The sequence below is a fragment of the Branchiostoma floridae genome, chromosome 11 (genome assembly GCF_000003815.2).
Source record: "Branchiostoma floridae strain S238N-H82 chromosome 11, Bfl_VNyyK, whole genome shotgun sequence".
NCBI lineage: Eukaryota > Metazoa > Chordata > Leptocardii > Amphioxiformes > Branchiostomatidae > Branchiostoma > Branchiostoma floridae.
In genome coordinates this window covers 8,514,011-8,534,810 of record NC_049989.1, presented here as the reverse complement: position 1 = coordinate 8,534,810, position 20,800 = coordinate 8,514,011, and the positions used below count along the sequence as shown (strand labels likewise).

The window sequence follows — 20,800 nt, the reverse complement described above, 5'->3', positions numbered from 1 at the left end:
TAATCTCATCAGAATATTTCCATGGGAATCTTTGAAACATATGACAAACCTGCACACGCTTGATTTATCTCATAATCGGATGACCTCTGTTAGACTTGACTTGGTCATAGAAGGAGCACCAATTCTATATACGGTAAACGTTGCCTTCAATCAGCTGGCAACATTCTCATTGGCAAACCTGGTCAATCCCTCTCTAGATCATGTTAAAGTCATGGTCAAACTACGGAGAACATCGAGTTACATGTATATACATGGTAATCCGATTCTCTGCGACTGCCGCATGTCGTGGCTGGCTGAAATGGCCCTCGCGTTTCACCAGTGTTGGCCATTCACTTGTACAACTGCTATCAGGGAGGGTCTGCTTTTTTACGACTTTCTTGACAACCGTTTTCCTAAATGTCGCGGTCCTGAAAACCTACAAGATGTCCCGCTCCTCGAGGCAAACTTAACGACTTGCCCTGCGAAAGGAGAAAAAGTGACTGAAACACGACTTCCCACAGAAAAGATCACGACACACTTCTTCAATATTTCTGTACCTCTTCTATCAGCCCAAAGAAACCAGTCCAAATCCATCCGACAACACCTAACGACGGTAAATAATTCCACACAACAGATTGCAGTATCATTAGCTGGCCCAAATGAGTACAAAACTACGCATCCTGCGACTGAAACGGTGTTTATGAACACAACAGGCGTCATCATGATTTCCAGCATAATTGTTTTAATCTTACTTGTAGGGGTGGCTAGTGTTGTAGTCACTAAAAAGGTCATCCAAAACAAGCAGAATAAGGAATATCGGGACGGGCCAAACCAAAATATAGAATCATCAGAAGGCGCAGAAGGATCTGAATACGACAGTCCGGAAGATCTTATTGCCCTTGCCAACCCAGTTCAGAAAAGCAAGGCTTGTGATGAAATCCCACAGGTGACCGGTAGGAATGAATTATCAGAAATTACGAACACGTACGAAGATCCAGAAAGCATTATTGTCCTTGCTAACCCAGTCCAGAAAAGCAAGGCTTGTCGAATGATTCACAGACAGTACCTTAGTGAGGAAACAATCCCGAACGTTGACACGACCCAGTCTAATGTTAACATCGCCATGGTACAACCTAACAGCTACCGTGACAACATCGATCCACAAACACAAGACACCATGTACGAGAGAATCATTGCAAACTGCATATCTGAACATTGCCGTCTGGAATCCGCCGAGAATGCCAATTCAACTGGTGCGAATGGACTGTACCATGGAGTGTCCAACAATCGGCAGAACTCCGCTATTTCGCGCATAGACGTCTTGTTCGGAACCAGGAACAATGACGTTTATTCAACACTAACGGCTGAACATTGGCATCTGCAAGCCGCCGAGAATGCCACTGCAGCTGGTACGAATGGACTGTACCATGGAGTGTCCAACAATCGGCAGAACTCCGCTATTTCGCGCATAGACGTCTTGTTCGGAATCAGGAACAATGACGTTTATTCAACACTAAAGGCTGAACATTGGCGTCTGCAAGCCACCGAGAGTGCCACTGCAGCTGGTACGAATGGACTGTACCATGGAGTGTCCATCAATCGGCAGCACTCCTTCACTTCGCGTACAGAAAACGTCTTGTACGATAGGAAGAACAGTCATAATGGTGTTTATACACAACTAACACCAGGTTTAGCATCGAGACGTTTTACATTGTAGGAGCCCAGTAAATGTGAGGCAGACACGTATTTACAGGTTACACTATCTGGAACATAGAACGATTTTGTTCTTGCACAATCTGTATTAGGTCGTACACATTCAAAGCATACTGGCTTTGGCAGCCGACTGTGATTGCGCAGACCTGTTCGTTCCTAAACTCAAAGTAGATCTCTACGGGGGCATTGGAGTATCAACATCCGGCTGTCCTGTTTAGTTGAATAATGTAACGTTATATGGAACGACATGTTTAAATAACCCACTGTAACAAACTGTGCATTATTCGGATAACAGTCCATGCGCATGTTAGTTTGTTGTGTGAATGAGACCGGCAGTCCGTTATACTATCTGGATAATCAGGACAATACATCAACCTTTGACCTTTCCCAACTTATGAGGAGGCCTGTGGCGCTGGCCTGCCTTGATTTCGGGGGCAGTTTGTGAAAAGTAGTCGCTTTTTACAAGATTTAGCGGGTAAGTTGAGCTTAACGTTTTACGTCTCAAGTTGGATCAGTAGGAGTACAGGAAAAGTTGCAGCATTAGCTTCGAGAGGGCCACGCAAGAGGCAAAAATGTTGTGCGCTGCAAGGTTTTTGCAAGGGGGAGGGGCGAGTCCCACCGTAAGGTGTGTTGTATCATGGACGTTAGGGGCACGGCAAAGAGACCTGGAACACCCCTTAGCCACAAGAAGCTGTGCTTCTCAGCAAGTAAGATGGAAGACACGAGCTGTGATCTTCGACATGGGAGGGGTCATCCTGCCGCAACCTCTCAAGGTCTTCCGAGGTAAGGTTTTGCTGACAGCCATAATTTTGCCTTTTCGATTGTGTGTGTTCGTGTGTGTGTGCGTGTGCATGTGCATGTGTGTGTGCGCGCCTATGTGTGTTTGTGCATGTGTGTGCGCGCGTGTGTGCTTGTGCGTGCGTGTGCATGTGTGGGTGTGTTTGCAATTGTGTGTGTGTGTGTGCATGTGTGCTTGTGCATGCGTGTGTGTGCATGTGTGTGTGTGCATGTGTGTGCTTGTGCATGTGTGTGTGTGCATATGTGTGTGCATGTGTTGCCTTGTTGTTGCTATGCAAAACTTCAAATGATCATCGGATTATAATTATATAACAAGTACTACTGTGAGATCACCTGGCGCAGTGGCAGGATTTGTGCCTCGTGACCGAGAGGTTGCGGGTTCAAATCCGGCTGCGTGTCACCGATCTTGTGCCCTTGGGAAAGGCACTTTACACGAATTTCCTCACTATACTCAGGCGAAAATGAGTACCTAGCTTCGGCTAGGGCCGTCCCTCGGATAGGACGTTAAATGGAGGTCCCGTGTATGGGGAGAGTCACACCCCATGCACGTTAAAGAACCCCCACACGTGCGATGGTGCGGTGTGAGATGGAACAAACCCTTCTGTCTGGAGTTGGTGATTCACTTCAAATCACCCGGATGGAGGCCTGGCAAACCTCCATATCGTATCAGCCACACGGTGATTTACCAGCGAAAGGGTATGTCACCCCGTAAGGGGCGTTATAACCCCGCCGTGTAAACATGTGCGAACATGTTCAGGGCTCCCTTGGAAATCAGTCATCTAGACTGAAGGGACTACCCTATAAGATCAATCAATCAATAAATCAACTACTGGCTTTAATCTTTCATGTACAATGTAGCATTTGAAGACTCCAAGCAGCTGCCTCCTGGGTCATTGTTTGATGTGATCAGGAGAGGAGGGGACTCCGGGGCCTGGCAGCGGCTGGAGCGGGGGGAAATCACCCAGACAGAGTTCATTCAACCCTTCAGTGAAGAGTGTGAAAAAGTGGTGAGACAGTATTCTCATTGACGACGTGGTGTTGTGGCCTGGTCAGCTTCTGTTTTCACAGTGTATCCAAATCACTCACTCAACAATGATCTTTCTATGTTGGACCCTTGCTATGTGCTACATACAATCAGAATAAGGTAGGCTCTGAGCTTCTGACTGATGTTGATATCATAAGGTGCTGTATGTAAGTTGTGTGATAATACATTGTATCTGTCATGTACTCTAACAGTACAGCCCGGGTGGTCCATCTTTTAGTCCTTCAAAAATAATGATTGAAAGTTACCCATTTACCATTGTAAATGTTGATCATATTGGAAACTGTTCAGGAACTGCTGTTTTTTAAAAATCTATGTATATGGCAGTTTACAGGTGGTAATGCTGTAGAGCAAACAATAATCCACATACAGTTACATCAAGGAGGTTTGGTTACATGCAGTTCATGTACCAGTGCAGGATAGGTTAAAATATGATAGACTAGAGGTACCCTTTGTGCACAACTCCAATTTTACCTGCACAAACCTGCATATTATGCAGGTGGTATTTTAATGATAAACTAGCTCATATTTTCATACTCATAACATTTATTGTAGTTGTCAAAAAAGTTGATTCAGTTTAACACTCCGTCATTGTTTCTCTGTTTCACTAGAGTGTGTCTGAAAACATGTTTTTATCTCTGTACCCCATGTATATATAGTTAGGACAGAAGGTGTGTGTGGTGGACCTGATGCCGTCGTTTGGACAGCACATCACAGAGCCCATCCCTGCCATGCTGGATGCTGTACAGTGTATCAAAGCAGAGGGCATCAAAACAGCTCTACTAACAAACAACTGGCTCATCAACAGACAACGGTCTTTCCTCCCTGTAGACAGAAGGATATTTGATGTGGTAAGTTTCACATTGTTAAAAAGGTTTATCAGTCACGTATGTGTAAGTTGATTAGGGACTCTTGAAAACATGTAAAACATGTACCTACAAATTTTTCGATGTCTGCTCATGATCAGTACATCTTGATCACAGAATGACTAGCAAATTCACAAATGTTGTACCCTTACTTCCTCACTCGACTCAAGCATAAATGAGTACCTACCCGATGAGAGCCAGTGTCACTTCAAGTATGTCAAAGATCCTACCACACTAACTGAAAAGAGTAGAGATGGATCAGAGAAATTTGCCTGGATATGCAACTTGTACTCTTCAGTACAAACCTGTTGTGTTACTCCATGAGTCAGTTTGTCAGGTGTGAAATACAGATTACAAAAAACCTATACATTGTACCTTTGTACAGGTACCTGTTACCTGATGTGATACATGTATCTAAGTATAATGCAGCAATGTTGTCCTAGTATTGATTATTCTCTGACTGTTCTGTCTGTACCCAGGTAGTAGAGTCAGCGGTAGAGAGAATGAGGAAACCAGAGCTGAAGATCTACAGCCACACTCTAGAGAGGTTAAAGGTTAAACCAGAGGAGGCTGTGTTCCTGGATGACATCGGCTCAAACCTCAAACCTGCTAAGGAGATGGGCATCACCACTATCCAGGTCTGCTGAGAAACCTGATTTGAAATCTTTGCGTACAAGAGATTTATGAGATTCTAGAAGTACCTTTGAACTTGTTTTTGATGGTCTTAAAAGGGAAAGAGAATGATTGGTGTACTAGTAGGTAAAAGTTATGTGGTGTAGATAGTTTTGAATTTTACCTGCACTAAATGAAATGTACAAGTATGCAGGAAAAGCAATTAACAACTTTTGACTAAAATTTCTCTCTTATTTCAGGTGGAAAGTGTGGAGCAAGCTCTACAAGAACTTGAAGCCATTTTGAAATTTCCTTTGAAAGGTAGTAGTCATATTCTGTACATGGATGACTAGCCATTAACACTATTTTCTTCAATTTACAAATGTCAACAAAGTATAGTGATAGAAATGCTGTGCTTGACTAGAATGGTTTTCTCTGTACAAGTTTATACAAACAAATCATGACATGTATGTACAATGTACAATCCCACCTTCAACATGAACCTTTCCGGCACTTTGTAGTTGGGACCCGGCCCCACCACCCCTGTAAGACAACATTAGCTCCTATACTTAAACAACAGAAGCTAATCACTCATTAACTCATTAGCATCAACTTAATGTCTTGACTTTTTTGTTTCCTATTAGTCTATGTAGAATTTCTCTTTACCTTATATATAGTTAGATCCATTGAGTATAGATCTAGCTCAGTCACTTATAAATAGGTAGTGGATGATACCTGTGATGTCTGACCTTTTCCCAACTCTATCCAGTTGCTTGAGTGACTGTTGTTGAATAGCATTGTCATGCTGATTTATAAAAGTCAGTTACATATTTTTCCACCCTCTGCAGGCTATGTTTCAGGGACAAGTAAAGTTAGGGAAGGTCTGGAGATAGATGTTGATGCTTTAGTCACATACATGGACCAAACACTGGGGATTACCTCTTCAGGTTTGTAGACAGTAATTTTGGGTTGTTCAATCTACCAATTGGTATGAGCCATGTCAGGCTAGACTGCCTGTAATTTGTTCTCCTGGCATGCAATGGTATATTTATATCTTTAAAAAAAAAGAGTGTAAATCCTTTTGGACATTGCTGTCTGTATGTGACATAAAAGGTATATTTTACAAACACCTTTATTTATGAGCCAATAATGTTTAAAGTTTGATAGTGTAAAATTTATGTTCTTTGTTACTTCTCAGGCTACAAGAAACAAGGCACGTCATTGCCTCTATCTGTACAGTACCATGTAATAGAATATTTGGGACTTGATTTTGCAGTAGCAAGGGAAAATCTTTTTTTCTTAATTTAAAAAACAATAAAACAATTTTGCAGTGAAGATGTCACTGCAAAATCATGAATATAGAACCACCACAGAAACAAATTAATATTTACAGTAGCTATCTGTAGATGCTTGAGTTGTCTTGTAACAGTGCCAATTTTAAGTAACCTATCACTCTTCTTGTAGATGGTGTGAATATCCGTCAGTTCTCTCACGGCCAGTCCAACCCTACCTACTACATTGGTTACGGGGATAAGAAGATGGTGCTAAGGAAGAAACCAGTAGGCCTTAAAACTTCTCCCTGCTTATTTACCTGTAGTCAGTATTGTGGCTCCAGTCTAGTCTTTTCTGACAATGCTTCGCTCTGCAAAATAGTCTTATCACATTTAAACATCTGGCCATTATGTCATTGATTACTTGTGGTATCTTATATGTAATAGGGATCAAACTTCTGACTGTCTGATTGATCCTGTTATCACATGGCAGAGAACCATGCGACTTAGACCCAGACATGCCTTTTGCTTATATTTCATTCTATGAGGAAGAAAAATAAAACAGACTGGAGCTAGAATGTAATGGATTTCAAGCCAGTTTATACCAAGGCAAAGTTGGTGACCTTATTGTAAAGTTTAAGGCAAGTTTAGAAAAAAGGATAGTTTATTCACTTTTATGTGCATCATGAATTGAAAATCTAACAGCAACTAATCTCTAGATCTTTCTGTTTTCTGATGGATGTTGTCATGACTTCTTCATGTTTAGCCAGGAAAGCTGTTGCCGTCAGCCCATGCTGTAGAGAGAGAGTACAGGTGGGTTATCTTCATTTCTGGTTAATAAAATAAAATAAAGATAAACTAATGGAAAAGTATTTGGTTATGTGGAGTAGAGGGTTAAGGAGCTTATCGATATCTCCCTTAGGGCATGGTCACGTGTAGGTTGTTCGATCATCGTACGATTTTGATAATAGGATTTTTAAGCAGGCAGTGACACCAACCACCCACAAAGATCCAAGAGAGCATTTTGTGCAGCAAGACAGCTGAACATTGTATGACACATGCATGGCTGTCCTAAAGAAATGCCCCAAGTTAGCGATCGTAGAATGATCACACCAACTATGTGATCGTGCCTTAAAAGCTCCTTGGTATATCTGGTTCTGCATCATACACACAAATGTATGTCTAGTATTGACAATCAAGTAGACAGCTCTATTAAGAATAATAAATGATCTATTGCATTTAATTCTTTACTGCTTGTGGCTGAAACTGCCATATTGGGCCAAAGGAGATCAAAAATGTGTTTTTCTTGCACTGGAGTATGCATGCGCATGTTTTATAACACTATTTTGTGAGGGGATTAAGTCTGGCATCTGTACCTATGTGGTTATTCTAACTTTAACTTTAGTACACTGAAATAGCCATGTGGCTACTTATTTTCTGTTGGTTGTTGGGCTAGGCAGTTAGAGTAAGGGAAAACGTTAAGTATAAGTACCATTGGTAGGGATTGAATGGATGTGTTGTATCAATCTGTAGAGTGATGAAGGCAGTGAAGGAGGCTGGTGTGCCCATACCGGAGCTGGTGGCTCTCTGTGAAGATGACAGGTAAGGAAGACACAATAATACAGTAACTGTATTATACATTTCTATATTCATAAAAGAGGAAGAAGAACTGTTGGATTAAAACAAATAAGAAGAGGCTTTAACAGTCACAGAAGCTTGCAGTAGCTACATGGGAGAGGTGATTAGCTGCAGCTTTTGTAAAGTCTCCTTTAGCCTTTGTCAGAAGTCAACATCTATAATTTGCCTGTAGGAAACTGTAGTACTATCCAGGCTCACTAGAGGGGGCTTCTGCATGGGGACCAGAGTTCAATGGAATGCAACCAATGTGGTGGAAAATATGTGTTTCTTTACACAAAGAGAAAAATGCCAGTGTTACAGTATGTGGAGTTCTCTGAGATGTGTTTCTGTTCTTTTGCACAGTGTGATTGGCACACCATTTTACTTGATGGAGTATGTGTCAGGAAGACTTTTGAAAGATCCCAGCCTGCCAGGAATGGAAGCTGAGGAAAGGAAGGTAAAGTGTCTAACAAATAAATGAAAGTTTGCATTTTCAACTGAAGCACAGTAGATTTCATACTGAATCTTGTACATTACACTAGTCTTGTTGTTGCTATCATTCTTTCAAAGCCTTTCAAGAATGTTGCATTTATTAAAGTATATATATTACCATTATCTATGATATGTATTTACATGCACAATTGTCTAAATACAATGTACTTCACAACATTGACATACTACTGGAAAATAAATTTCAATGACATCTGTGCCTGCAATTTTCTTATCTGTAACAGGAGATCTATTCTGCCATGAATGAAGTCCTGTCTAAGATCCATAGTGTGGACATCAGGAAGGCTGGTCTGGAGGACTACGGCAAACATGGTAACTGTGACTTGTGTGATTCAACCTTAGGAAATCTTAACAGGTCCCAAGTTATGCCAAAAAGCAGTTACTTATCAAGCAACTGGATATGATTTTGGAAAGGGTCAAACGTTTCAGACACCATCCAATGTCTTTTGTCAGTGACACAGTGAAACGTCTGACCATTTCCAAAATCATATTTATTTGCTTGTCGGGTAACTGGTTTTTGGCATATCTTATTACCTGGAGGTCTAACTTTCATCAATGTCCCAACTTCTTTCCTTGGGATTGGTACTTTAGTCAACTTAGTACAAAGCTTTAAGAAGGGAGGTTGTCTCAGATGGGACATGAAGCCATCAGTTCACTGTTCAATTCGCTAATGTCAAAAAGACCTAGGAAAATTTCCCTGGTATGATGAATGTATTGTATATAGTTTGCCTTTACTGTTATGACTGGTGGAAGATTAGCTCTCCATCCATCAGTGACCTAAACTGATTTAATTTACTTTCATTTGAAATAACTACTGTAGAAATGTCAATATTCAAATCATCAGCAAAATAATGCTGTATGCAGGTATTATCATTCAAAAGTTGAAATGTTTTTTTTTAATTTTCTTTCGAAACAGGCAACTACGTTCAGCGCCAGATCTCGCGCTGGGGGAAACAGTACGAGGCCAGTAAGACACACGAGATCCCCGCCATGGACCGGCTGCTGACATGGCTGCCTGTCCACGCACCGTCCACCGACAAAACTACTGTGGTACACGGAGATTTCAGGTCTGACTGGTATTTATTCAGCACCATCTATACATACTGTTGCACATGTAACCAGTGGTGGTGCAATGATGTAATGTAACAGTAAATACACCAATCCATGTATGATGAGATGAACAATTGATGAACTTGAACGTTCATCTGTGTTCAACTTGGTAGAAGTCAATATTGAACTAGTTTAACTGTAGTATCCAACACAAAAATTGGACCTACCCAAATTTTCGACACCACCAGTCTTTGTCAAGGAATGAACAATCGACTGCTGTTGTTGGGTGAGTCCAATTTTTGTGTTGGATATTACCGTTAAACTAGTTCTAAAATGATGAACCTGTTGTTATCTTCACCAACTGTGCCTCTAGCCACCTTATGGAAAAGCTGATCGTCTTTTTCAGACTGGATAACCTGATTTTCCATCCCACCAAGCCAAAGGTGTTGGCTGTGCTAGACTGGGAGCTGTCCACATTGGGGGATCCCATATCAGACCTGGCTTACAACTGTCTACAACATCATCTGCCCTCACAGTTCCCTATACTTAAAGGTATGGATTCTGAAACAATTTCTTATAAAGGTATGAAAAAGTTCCCTATACTTACTTGTAAAGGTATGGAAACTGTTCCTTTTACTTAAAGGTATGAAAACAGTCCTATACTTACATGTAAAGGTTGGAAACTGTTCCCTGTTCTTACTAGCTTATCTACCTTACTTACCTAACTTATACTAGCTTAAAGGTATGAAAACAGTTCCCTATACTTATACATTGTAGGTATGGAAACTGTTCCATTTACTTAAAGGTATGGAAACAGTTCCCAATACAAGAGTAAAGATATGGAAACAGAACATGATGTTTTTTTTGTCTGTTTCTTTTTGCACTTTTCTTGCCTGCACCATTACTCTCCTACAAAATTCCATCACTCAAGAAATAGATTTTTGTGTGGCCTACATTTGACTGTTAAGGAATGTCTTGTCCAGGTTTGGGAGGGATGGAGCTTGGATCACTTGGCATCCCCAGTGATAGACAGTACATGGAGCAGTACTGTCAGAGGATGGGGGAACCTCCCGTGGCTAACTGGGACTTCTACCAGGCATTCAGTTTCTTCCGTGTGGCTGCTATTCTACAGGGAGTGTACAAGAGAGCTACACAAGGTATACATGTGTGAAAACTTAACAATGCTTATGATCAAGGAGGTTGATGACACCAATTTGCATCATTCAATTAACACTTTTGGGCCATATCTGTACCCCCTCCTGTTATATGGAACTTCTCACCATGAATATATTTATGGAACAATTACCTGCTGTCAGGTAATTAAGTTGGTTGTGCACAGATGACGTCATGGTGAATAAGGAAAACAGTTTGGAATCCAGCACCATGGCTCATGTTACAATACATATGTTGTGATTGTATGTAATTACATTTATTAATCACTTTTGGTGTCTCAAAGTATGTCTTCCATGAACTGCAAATTAATTTGAAAAGATTGAAAATGATCATTAGTTTTTCCTTCTCTCGCGTTATCCTAGAAATTCCTAATTTTTGTAAAGAACCTTTCTTACAGCTAAAATGAGGTCCTAATCTTTATATAATTATTACAAGTGAGAGAGAACTTTCTTGCCATGGTTTTCACAACTTTTCTGAGTTAGTGACCGTGACATTTTCCCCAGTTATTTAATTACATGTTATGTACTAGTCTTAATTTTTTATGCCAGTTCATTCTAGTAGTAATGATGAAGAAGAGCAATGGATGTCACTTGAAATTGACTCTCTAGATCTGTACAGATGTACCTTTAATTTGTAGGGATTTATGTGCCTTTAGACATTGTTTTCCTGGGTGTCTAACCTTCAAAAATGTGTCTCCGTAAATAGGCCAAGCCAGCTCCAAACAGGCCATTTCAGTGGGCATCATGGCAAAGGAGGCAGCCGAGTTAGCCTGGAAGTTTGCCACGCGGGAGGGCTTCCGAGTCTTCAACACGCCGCAGGACAATTCTGGTACACGGCACTACAGCTCTCTCAGTAACGTACATGCCAGTAACAGAGGGACTGATGGGATAGGTAGTGAGTTGAGGCATGCTGGTCATGAGGGAACCCCAGCAGGTTTGTGGTAACTTCCAAAAGTGGGTTCTTGGTAGGACATGGCAACATTACATGTACATATTATATTATGCAATGTGCATGTCATTGCCATGGTATTATACTGTATATAATTAATCTTAGATTTCAGAGCAGTGTATATTTGATTTGATGTGATATTTTTTGTTATTAGGTTTCAATTTAGCAAGAAGTGACAGTTTATCTATTTACATCATATTTTATACCTGGCATTTTATTAAATAGTTTTTATGCCACTGGCCCACTGCCATCATTAACAATTACTTGCAAGTTATTACACCAAATTGAATGTATTTGCTGGTCATTGGCACGTGCGCTCATGAACATTATTCTTGACAGTCATTTTATGAAATTTTTATCCTAACGTCATATAGATTATGATAAAAAACTTATTTTATTATTCTTAAGTGCCTCTTAAGGTGTATTTTTTAATGAGACTTCTTCTTCGGTCAAGTACTTTTGCTATTGACATACATGTACTGTGCCATAATTTCTGTGTTCTTAGCCTTAACTAGCACTGTAACTGTACATTCATGTTTTAACAATGATCAGTTTTGAGACAGCAGAAGTCATTTTCTTCCTTAGCATGTCCAAAATGTTACCAGCACCTGCTTTGTACCATTATCAGTCAAACATTGATTTGCTTGACTGAAAAAGAAACTTTCATCGTGTGCAACATAACATGATTGTGTGTACTGTGTTTCAGGACTTGTAGCTGTCACCCCTGAGAGTCTGCTCGAGGATGTGAAGAACATTCATTACAAACTGAAAAAGTTCATGGACAAACACATCTACCCTAACGAGGAGACACTGGAGGCTCACCAGAACTCAGCAGAGAGGTGGAACCCACATCCTCTTGTGGAGGAGCTGAAGGTACTTATAATAAGTCCACATTCATGTCACATACAGGGGTGGGTAAAGGTATGACATACTGGTACAAAACTGGTTTTTTTCCTTCTTATTGGACTGTTTCGAAAAAAAATTACCTGAAAAATTAGTGGTCTGGATTTTGGAGCAAGTGGAAAATGACCAGTTTATATTAGGAGGGGTTTACACATTTGGGCTCTTACCGGTTCGAGAAAGTAACAAGAAGAAAGTAGAGTAGAGTTTATAGCTGTAATTTCAGCCAAGTTTCTACGGTCAAACTTAATTGTTTCGACTGAAAACTCAAGACTCATGTCTCCTTCTTACAGTGGTGCATTTTACAATTAACTGTTGTTATTAAAACACTGAAAGTTGGGTCTCCTAGGATGATCTCTCACAAATTAAATACTACTGACAGTACATTAAGTTGAATATTCAGGCTGACTTATTGCCTACAGGCAGAGGCAAAGGCCAGTGGGCTGTGGAACTTGTTCCTACCCAGGGAAGCTGACCCTGAGGTCAAGTTTGGGGCTGGTCTCACTAATGTGGAGTATGCACACCTGTGTGAGACCATGGGGCGGTCCGTATTTGCACCAGAGGTAATTTTTAAAATATCTTTAGCGTTATAGATCTTGCTACCAAAGATACTATATAGTATAGATACTGTAGATATGGTTGTCTTCATCGTATTGTACCAGTTAAATTGTTTTATGTCTATATCTAAATGTTATATCCTGTGTTGACTTGTCTGCATGTGACATGCCCTTTAATGATGACAGGCTAATTGGGCTACAGGCTGCTGTACAACATTTTCAGCCAGACCGTGCAGTGAATAAACATATATTTTTGCTGAAATTAGGTTTTTCTGATTTCTGAGTGAATAACATAAGAAAACACAGATAGAAAGTTGGTTGAATCTAAACTGATAGCATCTAAGCTAATACACAGATTTGTAGTTTCTCTATACTTGGTGACTTTCTCACAATGATAAATGATAATCAGCATTGATATAATTTAAGGCATCAAAGTGTACAAAAAAACAACAAGTCATCACATACGGGGAATCTATTTACCAACCCTGTCTAATGGCATGATAATTTCCTCTATTCAGAATAAATGAAAAAGCTTTGCATGATGATTTGCTGCAGGTGTTTAACTGCTCTGCCCCTGATACTGGGAACATGGAGGTGCTAGTGAAGTATGGGAGCCCTGAACAACAGAGGGAGTGGCTAGACAGACTGTTGGATGGAAGTATCCGGTCATGCTTTGCCATGACTGAACCAAAGGTCAGTAGTGTATATACACCTGATGAAATTGCAGCCCTCTGAATTGTTATTCCTCTATTAGTGCAGCATCTCTAAGCCAGAAGAATTGTGTCCTAAGAGCATGGCTATCAACAATTACTGATATTGAGTGTTTCAGAGTTTGAGAGATTCCCTTGGCATGCTGACGTCTTGTTGGTCCTTTTTTTGGCGGACGCCTCAGGGGCTCCGCCTAACATTATAGTGTGCGTCCGTTTGACAAGAATTCCCAGAATTCCGCAGGCATCTGTGGAATTTTTACACAGGCATGCGTAGTTGCATCCTGCTTATCTGCAATCTGCATTTTTCCGTTCCCCGAAGGGCATTAACCAAACCAAACCAAACTGATACTCCAGCCAGCCAGGGCAAAGATAACATCTGGAAAGCTATCCGATTGTGACAAAATTAGTGCCTGAAAACATGCGAAACTTGCCAAAAATTTTGTCACAAACAATAACCTACGTATCAACACATGTCCTCAAAGTATTATTGTAGTTGTATTTTACCAAATAGAAGGCATGGCCCCAAGGAATACCGAGACTTAATGTCTCTGAAATAGGGTTTCTGTTGGTTGAAAGCCCCTTCCGAAGTTCCCCGAAGGTTGAAGCATGCTAATTGACCTGTCCATGGGGAACAGCAGAACTACCTACCAACAATACAGAACCATTTTTTTCGCAATCTTCAGAACCTGCTAGGCAATTCTCTTGATTTCAATAGTTTATCCGAATCAGCACGTATCCATTTACTTTTAAGGGGTTCAACTTTTCTGTCATATCATACAAACTGCAGTATCCTAAAGTTGACCCAGTCATATATTGTACATACCAAACGTTTTGCAACTACCTTGTAACCTGACTTATATGTAAATAGCTGTGAATTATTTGTTTCGATATTGTCACTTTATTTGTTCTTGTTAGTCATCCTTTTTTTAAAAGGTGATGTGAATATTAGCTTACTACTAGAGTGTATCTCTGTCCTGTCTGTACTTTGTTGTTCAATAATAAATAAAAAAAAGTTAGAACCGGTCAGAACCGGTTTGAACCGGTTTGAACTGGTCAGAACCGGTCAAAACCAGTTAGAACCGGTCAGAACCGGTTTTACCGGTTTGAACCGGTCAGAACCGGTTAGAACCAGTTACAACCAGTCAGAACCAGTTACAACCGGTCAGAACCAGTTTGAACCGGTCAGAACCAGTTAGAACCAGTTAGAACCGGTCAGAACCAGTCAGAATCGGTCAAAACCAGTTTGAACCGGTCAGAACCAGTTTGAACCAGTTAGAACCAGTTTGAACCGGTCAGAACCAGTTTGAACCGGTCAAAACCAGTTAGAACCGGTCAGAACCGGTTTGAACCAGTTAGAACCGGTCAGAACCAGTTTGAACCGGTTTGAACCAGTTTGAACCGGTCAAAACCAGTTTGAACCGGTCAGAACCAGTTTGAACCGGTCAGAACCGGTTTTACCGGTCTGAACCGGTTAGAACCAGTTACAACCAGTCAGAACCAGTTACAACCGGTCAGAACCAGTTTGAACCAGTTAGAACCGGTCAGAACCAGTTAGAACCGGTCGAAACCAGTTTGAACCGGTCAGAACCGGTCAAAACCAGTTTGAACCGGTCAGAACCAGTTAGAACCAGTTAGAACCGGTCAAAAACAGTTAGAACCGGTCAGAACCAGTTTGAACCGGTTTGAACCGGTCAGAACAGGTTTGAACCGGTTAGAACCGGTTAGAACCGCTCAGAACCAGTTTAAACAGGTTAGAACCGGTTAGAACCTGTTAGAACCGGTTTGAACCAGTTAGAACCAGTTTCAACCTGTTAGAACCCCAGTCGTTTTTTAAATAATTTTTTTGATAGAGGCCTTAGAAATTGTTATAATTTGGTCATTTTTACACCAAAAATATATATTTTGGGCCCCTGTGCCCTGGTATTACAACCTAAAGACCTGAAATTTGGTGCATAGGTACATGACAACAGGACTCCATCAACACTTCCTTCCTTAAAAAATGAGTCATTTTAGGGTTTTGGGGCATTTTTTTTACTAAACATTTATATGTTTGGCTCCTATGCCCTTGTATACCTGAAGGCAAATGACCTAAAATTTGGTACAGAGGTGCATTGAATATATGCTCACAGGACCCCCTCGACAACTTCTCAATATAAGTTAATTTGGGGTTTTCGGCCATTTTTGACTAAAAATGTATATTTTGGGCCCCTGTGCCCTTGTATTACAACCAGATGACCTAAAATTTGGTACAGAGGTGCATATGTTCATACATACAGCCAGGCGAAAGGAAATACAACAGACCTACAACAAAAATCATTAATACTTATAAACAATAAAACCGTCCGCCATGGCAATAATTTTTATTGCCGCACTTATTTAGTTTTCTTTTATATGTTGTTTTTCATATGTTAGGAACATATTATATATCTATTATGTAGGCTGTCTTAGATTAAGGTATCTGAATGTTTGACCACGCTCTGTCCTGTCATGCAAGTATTTAGGGAGATTTTCCTTTTCTTTGCTCCACAGGTTGCCTCCTCTGATGCCACCAATATTCAGGCCTCTATAGTGAGAGAAGGGGACACCTATGTACTGAATGGGCATAAATGGTGGACCTCAGGTATTAACGACAACATGCAGGTTAATGCTTCGATCACAATAACTGCACTGGCGTCCTTTGGGCTCCGAAGTCCCAAATTTCTACCAGTGGACTGCTGGGTGCTGGGGGGTACCTCTTGGTGATCTTACAGTTAGTTCACAGCGTCGCTTTGTCGCCATGTCCTGACTTGATTTTAACTCCCAAATCCAAGGCCTAGCCAAGCCCATATATAGCCTGGTAGCTACAGGGTGTCCCATGGAAGGGCTAGCACACAAAAGTGACCAAAAAAAAACCCTGTGAAGTGCCCGGCAGGTTCCGTCTTAACAATTCCATGTGACAAAAGCATTACACAGACTTATTCTTTGGTTGTTTTCCTAGACGTAATTGATTCCTAATTCTGCAATTTGAATTTGTTGGTTCTAGGCCTTACCGTTTCATGTTTGTCTGTTTGAAAAAGTCCTTAAATGTGTTTTTCAGGTGGTATGGACCCCAGGTGTAAACTGTGTATCTTCATGGGGAAGACAGACCCAGCAGCAGACAGGCACAAGCAGCAGTCCATGATTTTAGTACCCATGGACACACCGGGGGTCAAGGTCGTCAGGCCACTGTCTGTCTTTGGCTATGACGACGCTCCGGGTAATTATGTTTCATATAAGTGTTATTTTCCTTTTCAGTTATACTGGTATCTGAACTGTAAAGCACTCACTAATGTCTTTAACATTTAACCCTTTGGAATCAATGGGTGTTAATGCATTTATGTGGTATTGAGTGCTTAGGCTAGCAGAAAAAAAGGATTGAGTAGTCTGGGGTTTGATTCCTGCTAGACATTGTGCACTTGGGAAAGGGATTTAACATAACTTCACTGAGGTATAATATAAATGTCTACCTGACTTAACAAGTACGGGGGAGGTAAAAGGTGGTAGAAGAAGTGACTTAGGCTTTACCTTCCACTGCCATACCAACTTAGTTGATCTTTAATGTTACTGGGGTAGGGGATGGCATGTGCACATATCAACTTTTGTTATACACATCATTAATTTTAATTTTTAGTTGTTGTCAGTATTATTTATATCTTTCTTAATTTTGTATTTCGCTTAGTTCAGTGTATGCCTATGTCTTTGTATATATGTATAGTGGTGGCGTGAATATAAGTTGCCAACTTGAGTGCGCCACCACTATGCCTGTCTTTTATGTCAACGGGAATAAGAAAAAAAACTACAGCCACTGCTCTTACAACCTCAAAAAGGCTGTGGTCCTAAGAATAATTTTTAGGGGCTATGTGGTTGTCGTAATATTAAACTGTGAGTGGTACAGGTAAACATCAATAGCGACACATTGTTACAATGGGTCTTTGCCATACAGGGGGTCATGCAGAGGTCATTTTTGAGAATGTCAGAGTTCCAGCGAAGAACCTGCTCCTGGGGGAGGGGAGAGGGTTCGAGATCGCCCAGGGACGTCTGGGGCCGGGACGCATCCACCACTGCATGCGTCTGATTGGTTCAGCAGAGCGCTCTCTGGAACTGATGATCGACAGGGTAGGAAACACTGCTGTCTTCTATCCCGCAAAAACCCTGTCTAAAAGTCTTGAAAGATGTTTGAAAAAAAAAGCATAGTCCCCCCTTGTTGTTTCTTTTAAATTTCTTTATCTGCTTGTCATCAATTCATTCAGTAAAACTTACTATTTGAAATAACAGTGTTTGAAAATTTGTTTTCCTTGATGTTTTCAACTTTTGGCCCACTTTTTGAAAATGTTCAAAGTGTCTTTTTCATTTTTGTCTTTTATGCTGATCATTTGTTTATTTGTGAAGCATTATCTCAAGTTGCAGGTCAAGCACTAGTAGTAGTAGTACACTGTGTTCTGCTGATGCAGTGGTCTGGACACACTGCATCAGCACTCAGTCTTCCTTCATCTTTTTCCACTGCATCCTATTCATCGCTAGCACTGAAGAAGCAAAAATATATTGGCCATTGGAAAACATTAATAACTTTTTTTATCTTGTTATAAGGTACAAGAGCGGGTGGCATTTGGAAAGCCTTTGGCGAATCAGGGGACCATCATGGCAGACATCGCGGAGTCTCGGATAGAGATCGACCAGGCGAGGCTCCTGACACTAAAGGCCGCTCACATGATGGATACTGTGGGAAATAAGGTTTGTACCTCAACTAACCTTCTCTTTGCAGAGTTTATCTTTTTTTCATCGTGTCTGTATTGCTTACACATTTGGGCAATAATTAGATAGTTGATAAAACTTTCAGTTCATTGTTAGTTTGAATTAGCCAGGTATCCAGCCGTATTATAGCTAATTGCAAGTCTTCTCTGTCTTCACCGTATTTGTCATAAGAGACTGACATAAGAGACTGTAATACGGCTAGATACCAGGCTAATTCAGAGTAAAAGCAGTCATATTGTCAAGAAGCTATCAACAGGAATCTAAGCTTTGTATTTGAATGGAATCTGAAGATATTGTAATTGACATCATTTTATAGAAATCCAAGCATGTATGTAGATGATGGATAGAAAGTTTGAAAATGGCAATCATGTCAACCTACCAATTTTAAGACTTTACTGCTAATTTTGTACTGTGTTATAAGATGTTTCCTCATACCTACTCAGGCTGCTGCACCAGAGATAGCCATGATCAAGGTCGTTGCCCCCAGGATGGCACAGAGAGTGATTGACAGATCCATGCAGGCAAGTGTCTAGCACATAGTTTAATTACATCAGATATTCAATTTTCATGACTTATACAGTATGCAGTACCCCGCTTTTTGCCACTGGGCACTGCAAGTGTATAAACTACACGTATCAAACAAACAAAGTCAGTGGACCAGACCACAGCCTTGTGTAATTAGAATAGTACATGTAATTGATTGTTAAGTAATCTTCATCAGAATTGACACGAATTGAAAGACAAGCTTAGTGCAACTGTAATTGTTTTTTGTCCATTGCAGGCATTTGGTGGGATGGGACTGAGCGGAGACACCCCATTGGCTATGTTCTACTCTTGGGCGCGAATTTTACGATTGGCGGACGGTCCTGATGAGGTCCACAGGCAGGCTATTGCAAAGATGGAAATTCGCAAGAGAAGAAAATGAAATACAAGCTACTCACTTACTTAAGACTTAGAAAAACAATGAACAAACACAACTAGACATCACTCAGAATGAAACTCAAATAAAGCTATTCCTGTCAAGACAGCAATTTGGCTTACGAGTGGCTTTAGTGAACATATTGATGTTCATATATGACATTTCCCTCTGGAATGTCTTACAGTGTATTTTGTTGTGCTGTATATCCAGGTAAATGATTTTGTGTCCTGTAGAAATATGTAGTTTACTTACCATACTATACCCCTGGCCAGAATGCAGCCAGGTACATACATACATGTACATACATGTACAGGGCTCGAAATACTTTTTCCTGTCTACCAGCACTGGTGCAGGTAGCTTTTGAAGTTACCTGCACCAGAGAAATTTTACCTGCACCATTCAAAAATAATCAAAAAGTAGATAAAACAACCCACACTTTATACAGTCACATATTTACTACCTTCTTTTCTAACAAAATAGGTATACCTTTATTTACGGATTTTTTTTATGAAAAATCACCCTGGAAGCTGTTCATTTGACATCTTTATTATTTATTGCATCTCTTTTTTGCAGAATGACAACCAGTACAACAAAGAAAAATTTACTTTATAATAATAATAATGCATGGTGCAGGTAGACATCTGAAATACCTGCATAGCAGAAAAATCACCTGCACTAATAACGTGCATATGCAGGTAGTATTTCGAGCCCTGATGTATGTAGCCTGCTACACTGGCCATGGGTACGAGCTGTTCATGTATACGTGCTCCAAGCAGAAGCCATTGTCAAGAAAGTTTCACAATCTAATTTGTAAGATTGAAAATGTTGGAAGAACAGTTGATAAATTGATTAAAATCATAACAATGATGTGAAACCAAAGTAAAAAGCTGCAAATTGAAGATATTCACTTTTGACTATGTTGGTGTATCCATGTCCTTGTTGGTGTAAGCCTAAGCATAATAACAAAAGGAGATATAATGTATACAAGTATTCAAAATAATATTTGATTTCCAATATTTGATTCCTAATCTGATTTATTGTTTTTCACCATCTGATGAATTATGATAAATAAACAGCAATCAATGACATTAACATTACTTATATAATGTCCTTACAGCAATGTAATATACATTTTGATATTGGGATGATGTGTGCTTTTTAAAGTAGTTTTGAATTTGTGTCATATTGATATGAATTTGCTTTGAATTTGTCAAACACCATTGTCCCAGCTATTGCCATCTATATATCAATGATCATGAATAAATTATGTTGGTGAGAAAAAATGAGTAACATGTTGTACTTCCCTTGACAACAAAGTTTGTCTCTCATTATATTTCTGCACTATAGTCTTCACCACAGCAAATC

General features: G+C 40.3%; 1 protein-coding gene across 2 annotated transcripts; it reads left to right on the top strand.

Moving 5' to 3' along the window:
• Positions 1–2,061: 2,061 nt before the first annotated feature.
• On the top strand, positions 2,062–20,718 carry LOC118426045 (acyl-CoA dehydrogenase family member 10-like). 2 transcript variants are annotated; one of them, XM_035835289.1, is made up of 24 exons: positions 2,062–2,475; positions 3,349–3,497; positions 4,192–4,383; positions 4,878–5,036; positions 5,271–5,331; positions 5,859–5,957; positions 6,475–6,569; positions 7,048–7,094; positions 7,815–7,883; positions 8,262–8,355; positions 8,633–8,720; positions 9,325–9,475; positions 9,865–10,010; positions 10,442–10,615; positions 11,337–11,459; positions 12,286–12,452; positions 12,902–13,042; positions 13,592–13,729; positions 16,276–16,366; positions 16,823–16,981; positions 17,708–17,880; positions 18,352–18,495; positions 18,960–19,037; positions 19,298–20,718. In XM_035835289.1, the coding sequence occupies exons 1-24, from the start codon at positions 2,265–2,267 to the stop codon at positions 19,439–19,441; spliced, it is 3,093 nt and encodes a 1,030-aa protein (XP_035691182.1). In that variant the 5' UTR covers positions 2,062–2,264; the 3' UTR covers positions 19,442–20,718. The 2 variants fall into 2 exon arrangements, with proteins under 2 accessions (XP_035691182.1, XP_035691181.1); XM_035835288.1 differs by having other exon boundaries at positions 11,337–11,564.
• Positions 20,719–20,800: the final 82 nt, after the last annotated feature.

Excerpts from the sequence above, each read along its gene's own strand:
- LOC118426045 (XM_035835288.1), top strand. The coding sequence starts at position 2,265 with ATGTTGTGCGCTGCAAGGTTTTTGCAAGGGGGAGGGGCGAGTCCCACC. Across the intron at positions 10,011-10,441 it reads ACAGTTCCCTATACTTAAAG|GTTTGGGAGGGATGGAGCTT; the intron begins GTATGGATTCTG and ends TGTCTTGTCCAG. Across the intron at positions 16,367-16,822 it reads GCATAAATGGTGGACCTCAG|GTGGTATGGACCCCAGGTGT; the intron begins GTATTAACGACA and ends TGTGTTTTTCAG.